The following is a 12,820-nucleotide window of genomic DNA, read 5'->3' on the forward strand; positions in this document are numbered from 1 at the left end:
TATTATTATATATATGGTTATTTATTGTGTTTTTCTTAATGAAAATAAATTCAACAAGCTACATCAATGATCATTAAATAGTATTGAAGGTGATTGGTATTATTAAGAGCTACTATGTATATGGTCCATTATTCAAGTTCATATTATCCTAAGATACAATAATAATACATAAATACAGATGTTCAAGATTTTTATTATTTTACGATAAAACTGGTTTTTATTTTACTGGTTTTGATATTTATTATATAAATATGTAAAAAAATTCAAAATCAAAGTTTAATATATTTTTCAAAATCAATGTTTTTATCTAACAAAAATATATGTGGATTTTGTTATATGTTTTATTATACTAGAAGGGTACTCGCGCAATGCAGCGATATACATTTTTATTTTAATGTTTCGTTTTTTTTTTTGTTGATATAATACGATTTATGTAGTTTTAAGAAAGATAATGTTTTTACTTTAGAATATAAATAAATTTGAAGACACCATAAAATTTTGAAAAAAATATATCGATATTAATATCAAATTAACAATTAAAAAGTTCTCATTTTTTGTATAATTTCTTTAATTCAATTTTTTCTTATAATAATTTAATTTAGGTCAAATAGTGAAGCAATTTATTTTTGTCTTAACAATAAAATTTTTACAAAAATAATAATTCTGTTAGAATGCAATGATTATCCTAATTATAATTTAGATTTTCTATATTTAAAATGAATGTTTATCATGTATTTGATTATATTTATTTGCAGTTAGTTACACGAATTTAAAAATGAAGTTTTAATAATTTGTACTTATGCAAAATTACTTGTAATCTTGAATTTTAAGTAATATATATCAATAAGCAGTATTTAATGCATAAAATATGATTTTTTTAAGAGTTTTTGTCAAATGATTTATAATATAGTATATATATTTGAAATAAAATAATTGAATGTGAATTAATGATTGAATTTAATATTATGTTAAGTAATAATTACTATTCAATGAGGAACCATTAAGAGAAAACAAACACAACGTTCGTAAAACATGAGACAACAAAACTATAGAAAAAGGGAAATGAACAAATTTAGATGCATGGCAATTTACAAAATTTAATGCGTAATGTACAAGTCATCTTAGCTCGGGATAGAATAGTACTTTAGATTTAGAGTAAACTTCATTTTTGGCCCTTGATTTTTTCTGGTTTTCTTGGTTTCGGTCCTTAACTTTTGTTTATTAAGCTTGTGATCGAAGTTTGCGGTTTTGTTTGGTTTTGGTCCCTCATCCTAACGAATTCGGTTAACTGAGTTAATTCATATAACATTATGTTCTTTATATATATATATATATATATGCCTAATCAATTGAGAACTGTTTTGTTTGTGGTAGTCGTGAGATTAAATCTCAACTACAAATCAAAGTTTAAATTAGAAAAATTAATAATTTTGGTAATTTTAACTTAAAATATTAATTAAGAACATTTTAGAATTTTTATAAATATCATCACTCATCTCTTATATTTCCTCTCTCCGGCGAATCTTATTCGATGAACCTTATTCCGATGAATTTTATGTAAACACAAGATACACACTGTGATACCTACAAAGTACAAACGATATTCACTGTGATACTCATATATACATACAAGATGCACAATGTAATATGCTTTGTAAAATAATAAAAATAACGAAAATGCACACTATGATAAATTTCATAAACCAAAGAAAATACATTGTAATACACGTGAAACATTGTGAATATTATCACGATGATAGACTTTGATTTACAAACGTCTTTAAAATACGATGTATATTAGGTAACTAATTTTAATTAAATATTTCATTCGAAAAAAAAAATATATTTTGATTAGTTGTCAAAAATAGAATTACTATATTACCATTTTAGTTTATTTAAAAAATATTCTTAAATATCTCAAACGAGTGGTTCACATTGGATTTCATGGTTACCAAGTTATCATTTGAACGGGGATATTCTTTTGAGAACACATGAAATTATGATAACTTTGTGAACTAGTACATCATATGTTATTTCATATTGATTTTTTTTTTATCTAAGACTAAGATTTAAATTATTGATTAACATATATTTGTTTTTCAATGTGTTTGTTTCACAATATGAACATTTCCAACTTGTATGTGAAACAAAAGTTACACGTAAAAAAATATTACATTGTAAACCGTTTACATATGAAACAAACATATTATAAAAAATATATGTTCATCCATACATTCAATGATAGTCTTAGATAAGAAAAAATCATGTAAAACAATACCTTAAAATAAAAGTTATCACCGTTATCAAAAACCATATGAAGTTCTCAAATAATCAAGGCTCTTACAAAATCATGCGAAAAATTAAATATTTTGCAAGAACCCCCCTACAAATGTATCTGTTGTAAAATGTTGCAGTTTAATTTATAATTTTCTAAAAAGAACGATAGAAAATAAAAAGACAAAAAATGCCATGAGTTAATAGGAGATTTGCTAATGGTGTTAGACAGAGGGACCAAAATGAAAAAAAAAAAAAACAAACCATAACGAATTTGTAATAAATAAATTCTAAGACCAAAACTAAGAAAATTGAAAACGAACAGGGGCCAAAAATGAAGTTTAATCTTAAATTTAATAATACAACCGAATCCAGCTCTTTGGGGAATCAATGGGTCCTTCGCGTCCTTGTAAACAGCCGGCCCTATTGACATAGCCCTCGTCTGCCGGCCGACGTCCATCTCACCACCACCCTTCATAAATTCCACTTTCTTCCACTTCATAACAACCTCAAACCCACCCCACACCACCGTGGTTTGCCGTTCCGCCACCATGCATACGGCTACCGATGACAACAGCCCTAGTGCTCGTAGCCTTGGTTCCTCCACCACCACCGATCGGTTGAAGCATAGTTCAAGCTCAAGAAGCGAATCTCCGACATGGGCCACCGCCAACTTAAACCGCTCCTTCTCATTATCCCACCATGCTCCACCACCCACCACCACCACCACCAAGGACGCCATACGCCGGTTGGTCAAGGCTAGTGCCGCCACACTCAGCCTTGATGAACTGAGATTCGTACAAAGGCTAGGCAGTGGGGATATCGGAAGTGTGTACTTGGTGGAGTTAAAGTGCGCAGAGGGATTCATGATGGCGGCCAAGGTGATGGATAAAGAAGAGTTGATGAAACGAGATAAAGAGAGTAGAGCAAAGATAGAATTGGAAATCCTGCAAATGTTGGATCACCCATTTCTGCCATCACTTTATGCCAGCTTGGAAGTTGATCGGTTTTCTTGCTTGTTGACGGAATTCTGTCCCGGCGGCGATCTGCATATTCTCCGTCAACGACAACCGGAGAGGAGGTTTGATGAAGCCGCCGTCCGGTGAGTATAGATCAACATTTTTCTCTTCTCAATCATCTCTCACTTAAAACCCCAATAAAACCAACTATGGCACAGTTTACCTAAACGTTTTCCGGTAAATGTTTACCCTTAATACATCGGGCTAACTTATTTTACCAAGTAAGATTGTAGTCTATCAAACTGGTAACATATACAACAATTTACCCAATAGACGCTTATAGGGTAAGAGTTGTCACTCTCGCTATAAAAACGATCTATAAAATACGATCTATAAAAACAATTCCGTTTACGTGTCTATCATCAAATTTTACGTTCAAATTCAATATTTTTCTAAAATATGATCAATCATGCAGGTTTTATGCATCAGAAGTGGTGGTTGCCCTAGAATACCTTCACATGATGGGCATAATCTATCGAGATCTAAAGCCCGAAAACGTTCTCGTAAGATCAGATGGTCACATAATGCTCACCGACTTCGATTTATGCCTAAAATGCGACGATTCCACGAGCCCTAAACTCGTTCATGGTCAAGACCTGAGCATAACCAGCCCATCAACCTTATGCATCAACGGTTCACGGTCCACATGCATCATTCCCAGATTCGCCATGCCAAAACTCTCCTGCTTCCGTCCCAAACGGAAACGAATACCACGGTCCAATACCCACCGAACCTTCGACATAATGGCTGAACCAATTGAGGCTCGGTCAATGTCCTTTGTCGGTACCCACGAGTATTTGGCACCGGAGGTTGTCTCCGGCGAAGGACATGGGAATGCAGTAGATTGGTGGACTTTAGGGATATTTGTTTACGAGCTGTTTTATGGGGTGACACCATTTAGGGGAGATGATAATGAATTCACGCTGACGAGCATTTTGGCTCGAGGGCTTCAATTTCCTACAGAACCAGTATCATCGACGGCTATGAAGGATTTGATCACGAAGCTACTGATCAAAGAGCCCGCAAAGCGAATGGGGTCCATGAAGGGTGCACCATCGATCAAGCACCATCCGTTCTTCGATGAGGTAAATTGGGCACTTTTACGTGGGGCTTCACCGCCTTATGTGCCAAAACCCGTATCTTTTCGTGATTTTGGTGCACAAAATGATCGTTCTGAAGATCATATAGACTATTATTAGTTACAAGATACTAAGAAATTTTGTATTTGTTACGAATATTTTACTTGTAAAAAGGACAAGTGTCTCGTGTACGAGTTCATAAGTGTTGCACTTATCAGTGATGAAATTTAGTAATTGCTATCTTCGTCTTTGCCAAAAAAAAAATTTATTATTATTAACCTGGATATCCAACCTGCTATGCGAGTCGACTAATTCCATGGCAACCACCTGCTTTGCAGATAGCCGATACTTTTAACCTTTAGAGTCAAGCTCAACTAATCATGTTTTCATTCATATCATACCCAATAAAATTTTAAATTACGTCTTTAGTCCTTGTGGTTTATTGTAATTTTTATTTCTGTCCTTACGGTTATAAAATTACGATTTTTCTCCTCATAGTTTTTAATTCACTTCCATTTTTGTCCTCGTGATTAAAACTTTATTGTTTTTTCGTCCCATGGTTCACAATTTATTTCTATTTTTGTCTCTCGTATTTAAAAGTAGCGTTTAATCTCAGGGATGAAAATATAAATAAATTACAAACCATAAGAATTAAAATTGCAATTCAGAAACCACAAGAACAAAATCCAAAATTTGTAACAAGCCACAGGAATGAAAAACGTAATTTACTCTAAAATTAAAAACATCATATTGTTATACAAATTAAATTTAAATCAAATTTCTGTATATTCATATAATTGATAAATATAGATTAAAGTTGAGAATTTAACAAAACCAATTTTTATCATGTTTGAGAACCACAAATTTGATTTTTTAGCTGATTAAAAGACATTTTTATTAAAGACAACAAACTTACATACCAAAAAAAAGATGCACAACAAAAACCAAACTCGAAGAACCAAGAGAAAAAAAAAGACCCATATATTTATTAACGAAAACAAGATATCTGCGAGGGAAAAAATCTCTCGTAGATCAGCGAGGGATCAACGACGGATTGACCAAAAACAGATTCACACGCTGATCCTTCGCTGATTAGTGAGAAAATCTGTTTTTGGCCAGATCCTGTGCTGATTTTTTTATTTAATAACTACAAATTTAATTAATTATGGCTCAGTGCGACAGATGGTTGTCATGTTCAAATGCACTTGGTTTGATACTGCCTCGGGGTTAGAGTTGATCCTAAACACAATTTGGTAGATATTAAATATAAGTCTAGACTTTGATCTGATGACCCGTTCGTTCTAGCATCATAGGTTTGGGATACCGAGCCTTGGAAAAGGAAATCCTGGATCAATTGGGCTAATCGGAACACACAGTTTGAAGGGGGTGTCATCCAAACACACTGGGAGATCGAACAGTACTGCACAACATCGAGACATAATGGTGAATAAATAATTTTTTTTTGAAAATGTAATTCGTTCTTTATGTTTACTAACAACTTAACCTAATTGTCTAATGTAGGCAAAAGTAATGAGTCGTGAGCCAACTGCTACTGAGGTGTTTGAGCGCACTTACTGCACGAACCAGAAGTTCGATCAAGGTTCGTCCGACCCGCCTACCGATCCTCCTCAGTTCAGTTATCCCAAAGCTGCTAGGTATCATGTAAGTTTTCTAAAACCATTACTTTGGTTAATAGATACGTTTGGTAGGTTTAATGTAATATATTTTAATAAACATAGTGATGCTATTAGTTTGGGTTGCCATTGTTGGACAGACGTTAGGCTAAGTAGATAGGTTGAGAATGTGACTACCATTGGTATTATTAGAATGTTTTAATTGTTAAAACAGACATTGGTTATGTTTGATTTACAGCTGTTATGCTGTTGAAATTTATACATATATAAACTCACCCGTTTTTATTTTGGTGAACCATAGGGGTGAGTCCCAGTCTAGTGCCCACAACCCTTCCCCTGATGAGGCATCTCTTTGGGAGTAGAGTGTCGAAGGACGGAGGAAAGACCACATCTTTGGTCTCGGGACCACTCAGGATCCCTCTTATGCTATGACGGGTAGATATAGCAGTAGCGAGTTATCATACGAGTCAAAAGCGGAGGTATGTTGGTTATATTGTTATAAACTTTCTCATTACTAAAATTGCGAACAAATTACTGATTTTGTCGAATATTGAATATTTACAGGTAACGGAGTTGAAAAGAAGTTGACAAGGGTAGAAGAGGAATTGCAGACCGAGCGGAAGAATAGGGCAGATTTGGAGGCCGAACACGCCAGACAAACTGTTGCGTTAGCCGAACATGCCGCCTTATCAGAGCATTTTGTTTCGTTTATGCGGCAGTCAGGATACGTTTCCCCCCTCCATCACCTCCCGGTAGTGAGATTGTATGCGTTTGAAGTAAATTGTATGAATTGGATATTTTAAATCGTATGAATTGATTAGTTTTAATTTGTTTACAGTTTTGGTTTGTTATATTATGGCCAAGTTTTGTATAAATATATACAAGAATTATGTCATTTCAAAAAATTTATTTTTTAGATTAATACAAATTAGCGACAGATTAGCGAGGGAAATCTGTCACTGAAAGTCCTTGAAAGATCCCTCGCTGAAAGTTCCCTCGCTGATCCGTCGCTGAAGCTATTCCCTCGCTGATCCATCGCTAAAAGTATCCCTCGCAAATCCGTCGCTGAAAGTATCTCTCGCAAATCCGTCGCTGAAAGTATCTCTCGCAAATCCGTCGCTGACATCGTTTGCTGATTGCATTACCTACGAGCAGTTGACCGACGGAGTATCGACACGAATGACCATTTTAGTGACGGATTTGCGAGAGAAATTTCCCTTGCTGATACTCTGCATTTTTGTAGTGCATCCAAAAAGAGAAGAAAAACTCAAGCTCTTGAGACCTTGTGAAGCAACTGTATCTAAACACACGAGCTTGTCACCAACAAAACAAGACCAGATCTGAAGCTGAAAATGGATTCTCAAATCTCTAGAACAACAGAAAGAAAATCGAAGACCACTAGCTCAAAACATCAACCAAAACACACCCAAGGATGCGCGACACCACTTCAACTAGAAGAAATTATAGTATAAATTTAGCCGATTGAAAGCCCCAAAAACCCCCTTTTTAAAAACCCCTTTTTAGAAACCCCTTTTCTTCAATTAACATTTCATATCAATAATATTATATGATTTTTGTTCTAATTATACTCTTTAATTTTTAAGACAATTGTTTTATATTTATTGTAGTTCCAAGATTTATTCCAAACGCTTAATTTTACAATCCCAAAGAAGTTCCAAACTTGCATAAACAACCACCACACCAACTGACATAATAAGACAACCTTTCGATCCAAACCCTTAATTAAAGATCAACCAACAACAGGTTCCACCGGCTTCTCGGTCTCCGAAGATGGTGCAGCCACAGCTTCCACTGGTTTTCCCGCTTCAGAACACGGTGGAGCACCTTGTTCCACCGGTTTTCCCGCTTCACAAGATGGTGCAGCCACAGGCTCCACCGGCTTTCCGGTTTCACAAGATGGTACTGCAGCCACAGGATCGACCGGCTTTCCGGTTTCACAAGGTGGTGCCGCAGCCACAGGATCCGCTGGCTTTCCTGCTTCACAAGACGGTGCAGCTACAGGTTCGGCTGACTTTTTGCTTCCACAACATGATGGTGCTTCTGTTGGCCAAAACTCGGTCTTCTTTCCGGTCTTGGAAACGGTCTGCAAAACTGCGTCTGGCTGTACGTTTCCTTTCACCGTTACCTTTTTTTGCTCGAGATCAATGTCGAAAGTTTCCACTCCTACACAATGGTTATATGTTCAAGATCAAAAGGCTTAAAGGTTAAAGGTTAGCTTAATTAGCATTCCTTCTGAAATTAGAAAAGTGATTCCGATAAAGAAGGAACAAAATTTGTGGTGCACCCAACTCATAATTATTGTCTTCCATAAAAGGATACGATTCTCAGTTAATGGTATCATATTCATATGAGCATTTTCGACCAAAAGTGATTCCTCCACTCAAAGTGCAATGCCATATATACTTTTTAGTTCCACATGGTAAAAAAAAACTGTAAAAATATGTGGAACCATGGTTAAAAAATGGTCAAGTCTAGCTTAAACACAACTAACCCTTCAAACGAAGGGTAGACAGACATAGATTGTGCTAGAATATTACAAACCTTCCATGTTGCCAAGAACCTTCTTCACGGCACCAACACAGCCTCCACATGACATGCCGACCTTCAGCACAACAGTCTAATTTGCCACCCACATCATTTCATTTGTAAGTTCATCAATCATAGAAATATATAGTCTATATATATATATATATATATATATATATAATTAATGAAAGATAAGCTCAAAAAGTTTTTAAGATTGATTACGATGCCTTCAAAAGCATATAATTTGAGTTTTTCAATTAAGAACTGGTTAAGTTTTCCCTTTTGATCCGTTCTTCATCGTAAAAAAACCCTACCAGATCCAAACTCAAAATAAAAAGAAACTTATGAAAATCATAAAATTAATATGATCAAAAAGCAAAACCACAAAGGAGTTTCAATTCAGAGTTCAAATTTGTTTCTGAAACCATAATCCCACCAACAAAATCAGATGATAACCTAAATCTGGGAAGAAAAATAGAGATGAAGTAGGTACCTGAGACATGGTTGATTCGCTGAAGAAATCTGGGACCTAAACAACTGGTTGAATGAATGGAATTGAATGGAATGAATGGATTAAAAGGAGGGAAAAAGGAGGATTCCATTTTACGTTTCAATTTGGAGTGTGAATCAGAGGCACGCTCGCATCAGATCCCATTATGTTTATATGATGTTGCCATCTAAAACGTAAATGCATTATTTCACAAAAATAAATAAATATCGACATCATATCTTCACATTTGTATCCATATATCAATTACATGTTTTATTTTCAATTTTAATTGATAAGAGTTGGCGGCGAATCTTGAAAACAGAATAAATAAATAAAATTATTTTTATAAACTGATAAATGTATAAAATCTGTAATTAAATTATGGATCCAATTATCCAAATAACAATAAAACTTTTTTCGACTCTTATTAATTAATAAAATAACAAACACACTTTAAAAGCCCAAGTTCTTGTTAAATCAAACTTAAAAGGTATTTTTTGAAAACAAACAAAACCATAATAAACAATTCGGAATGAAAAATAAAATAATTCGGATAATTTACATGAATGGTCCCTGAACTATTTCCAGAAGTTCATTTTCTTCCTTCTAAAAAGCGAAAATGAAATCTTTCAATAAAGTAACTGAAAAGAAAATTAAATTAATTAAAAACCACCGCCTATACAGTAAAGTAACGTTTTCGGTTTTACTGCTGAAAAATAAATGAATATTTATAACTAGTTTATATCTTCTTCTTTTTTCTAAATATAAATTTATATTTTTACCGTGTTAATATTTTAAGGATTATTTAAATTAACGAAGTTTTGTATAAGAATAAGAGTTAAGGTAAGAAATGTAATAAGAGATCTAAACTCTAGACTTTTGATCATTTTTAATCTCACATCCATCATGTGAATTGCACTTTTCACGGGAATTGATCATGTGCATCTCGACACATCTCATTGTTGATCTTCAATTAAGATTAATACAAAAGATGAAGATCTTTTCTTATCCTTTATATTATAATTTTTATTCTCACCGGAAACAAAATATATCTAAATATATGCATAATTGATTATTATGATTTCAAAAGAAATAATCAATCATAAGTATTTTGGTAAATTGGTTATAATTTCGATATCACGGTTAAAATCATCAAACATGAATAATTAAGTTACTATGGAGCCGTTTACTAAACATTTACGTGGTAAGTACTTACTGGATAAATTTCCTTATATGATGAACATGAAAAGGCCAAGAATCTTTTTTTTTTTTTTTGTAAGGGTGTCCGGGCCAAAGCCCGACTAATCCCCGGCAAATTTGAAGGCTAAACATGGCCCCACTTAAACGTCGTCAACACTCCCCTCCCAGGGCTCGAACTCGGGTTCATGACTATGTCATGCCCAAGCCTTTACCACTAGGCTGGAAGGTCTTTGAAAAGGATAGAGAGTCTTACCCGGTAAGTAAGGATGACGACTCTTACCCAGGTAAACACTTACCAGTAACTTGTTGCATTCGATATGTTTTGATGTACTAAAATCTTACGTATTAAAATAAGTTATAATATTGAATCATATCGGTAATCATTTACTAGGTAAACATTTAGTTAAACGGCCCATATGATTAGAGAATATATATATATATATATATATATATATATATATATATTAAAGGAAGAACCAAGAGTATTGAGGTGACATCATGAGAATTGAGTATTGAAGTGTTGGTGAATTGTGGTTGAGTTTGGGATATCCCACATTGGTGAAGAGTTGAAAATTTTAAACAAAATGAAGTGTATAAGAAAGGTGAATTGGATGTCTTTGTGTCAAATATGAGGTTTGCCTCGTAGAGTTGTCTTTCTTTAGATGACCCTTTTGAAATCTATAACCATGGTTGAAAACCAATCTATATATGTATTAAAGGAAGAACCAAGAGTATTGAGATGACATCATGAGAATTGAGTATTGAGATGTTGGTGAATTGTGGTTGAATTTGAGATATCCCATATTGGTGAAGAGTTGGAAATTTTAAACAAAATGAAGTGTATAAGAAAGATGAATTGGATGTTTTTGTGTCAAATATGAGGTTTGCCTCATAGGGTTGTCTTTCTTTGGATGACCCTTTTGAAATCTATAACCATGGTTGGAAACCAATCAAACCAAATGGTAGAATTCATAGTGCAAAATTAATAATATTATATTATTATATCTTCATATATAGTATATATATATATATATATATATATATATATATATATATAAAGGAAGAACCAAGAGTATTTAGGTGGCATCATGAGAATTGAGTATTAAAGTGTTGGTGAATTATGGTTGAGTTTGAGATATCCCACATTGGTGAGAGATTGAAAGATTGGAATAAGAAGGTGTGTATAAGAAAAAAGAACGAGACTTATTGTGTCAACTCATGAGGTTTGAATCATAAGGTTATCTTATTTGGATGACCTTATTTTTGCAAAACAAATCTTATATTGTGTTAGCTCAACGAGTCATAAAGTTATCTTATTAGGATATTGAGGTGAGACAATTAAAATTGAGTATTCTCAAATGGTGGATTGTACTTGAATTTTAGTTGTCCCACATTGGTGAATAATTGAAAGATTTGAACAGAATGAAGTGTATAAGAAAGTGGATTGGATGTCTTTGTGTCAAATAATGAGTTTGCCTTATAAGTTTGCTTTATTTTTAAAGATTCTCTTTGAAATCTATAACCATGGTTAGAAACCAAACCAACCAAATGATAAAAATTATAGTGCAAAATTAATTATATTATATTATTATATCTTTATATATATATATATATAGGGATGTTATTCTACATCCTTTGTCATTCCTACACCCTATACAACTCTCATCTCAACCATTCAATTTTTAATCAATTAATTGTTTCCTAATATAAAGTATTAATCATAATTAATAAACTTTATTCATATTCCATAAATATTCAAATCATAATAAATGAACTCCAATCATTTCTATAAATATCTCAATTAATTGGGTTGCAAAGGTTGTACAAATGCACAAAGTTGTAAAAGGAATATACCCTATATATATATATATATATATAAGTAAAACCTTCGGGTCATGAGGTGGCACCATGAGAATTATAAAAGTAAAACCTTGGGGGTATTAAGGTGGTACAATGAGAATTGAGTTTTCTCAAATGGTGAATTGTGGTTGATTTTAGTTGTCCAACATTGGTGAAGAGTTGAACGATTTGAACAAAGTGAGTGTATAAAAAGATGGAATGGTGCCTTTGTGTCGATTAATGAGGTTTGTCTTTTAGGGTTGTCTTACTTTGGATGACCTCTTTGAAATCTATAACCATGGTTGGGATTAAAACCAACCAAATAGAAAGAAAAAAAATATCTTTATATATATAAAAGAAAACCTTGGGTATTGAGGTGACATAATGAGAATTGCGTATTCTCAAATGGTGAATTGTTGTTGAGTTTTAGTTGTCCCACGTTGATGAAGAGTTAAAAATTTTGAACAAAGTAAGGTGTATAAGAAATCAACTAAATGGTAAAAATTATAGTGCAAATATAAAAGTGAAACAAATGATGATAATTTGACAACATGAGATAATTATTTATCTGTCGTCTTGATGTTAATACTATCACGGTTTGACACACCTCTCTAATTACAATTCAAATATTATATCTGATATATGGGTCATCAACCTGTAACATCCCGTCCCACATCGGTTGGTGAGGAGAACTAAGCACTCCTTATAAGGGTGTGGATACCTCATCCTAGCATGACC

General features: G+C 33.3%; 2 protein-coding genes across 2 annotated transcripts; one reads left to right on the forward strand and one right to left on the reverse strand.

Moving 5' to 3' along the window:
- Positions 1 to 2,825: 2,825 nt before the first annotated feature.
- On the forward strand, positions 2,826 to 4,492 carry LOC112529599 (serine/threonine-protein kinase D6PKL2-like). Its single transcript, XM_025140926.1, has 2 exons — positions 2,826 to 3,376; positions 3,709 to 4,492. The coding sequence occupies exons 1-2, from the start codon at positions 2,826 to 2,828 to the stop codon at positions 4,490 to 4,492; spliced, it is 1,335 nt and encodes a 444-aa protein (XP_024996694.1).
- A 3,110-nt stretch (positions 4,493 to 7,602) lies between these two features.
- LOC112523238 (copper transport protein CCH-like) lies at positions 7,603 to 9,100 on the reverse strand. The gene is made up of 3 exons (XM_025132764.1): positions 9,047 to 9,100; positions 8,569 to 8,644; positions 7,603 to 8,190 (listed from the first exon to the last, which is right to left on the reverse strand). Exons 1-3 carry the CDS (start codon positions 9,053 to 9,055, stop codon positions 7,757 to 7,759), a joined length of 519 nt encoding a protein of 172 aa, XP_024988532.1. The 5' UTR covers positions 9,056 to 9,100; the 3' UTR covers positions 7,603 to 7,756.
- Positions 9,101 to 12,820: the final 3,720 nt, after the last annotated feature.

Source organism: Cynara cardunculus (genome assembly GCF_001531365.2).
Source record: "Cynara cardunculus var. scolymus isolate 2C chromosome LG 1, CcrdV1, whole genome shotgun sequence".
NCBI lineage: Eukaryota > Viridiplantae > Streptophyta > Magnoliopsida > Asterales > Asteraceae > Cynara > Cynara cardunculus.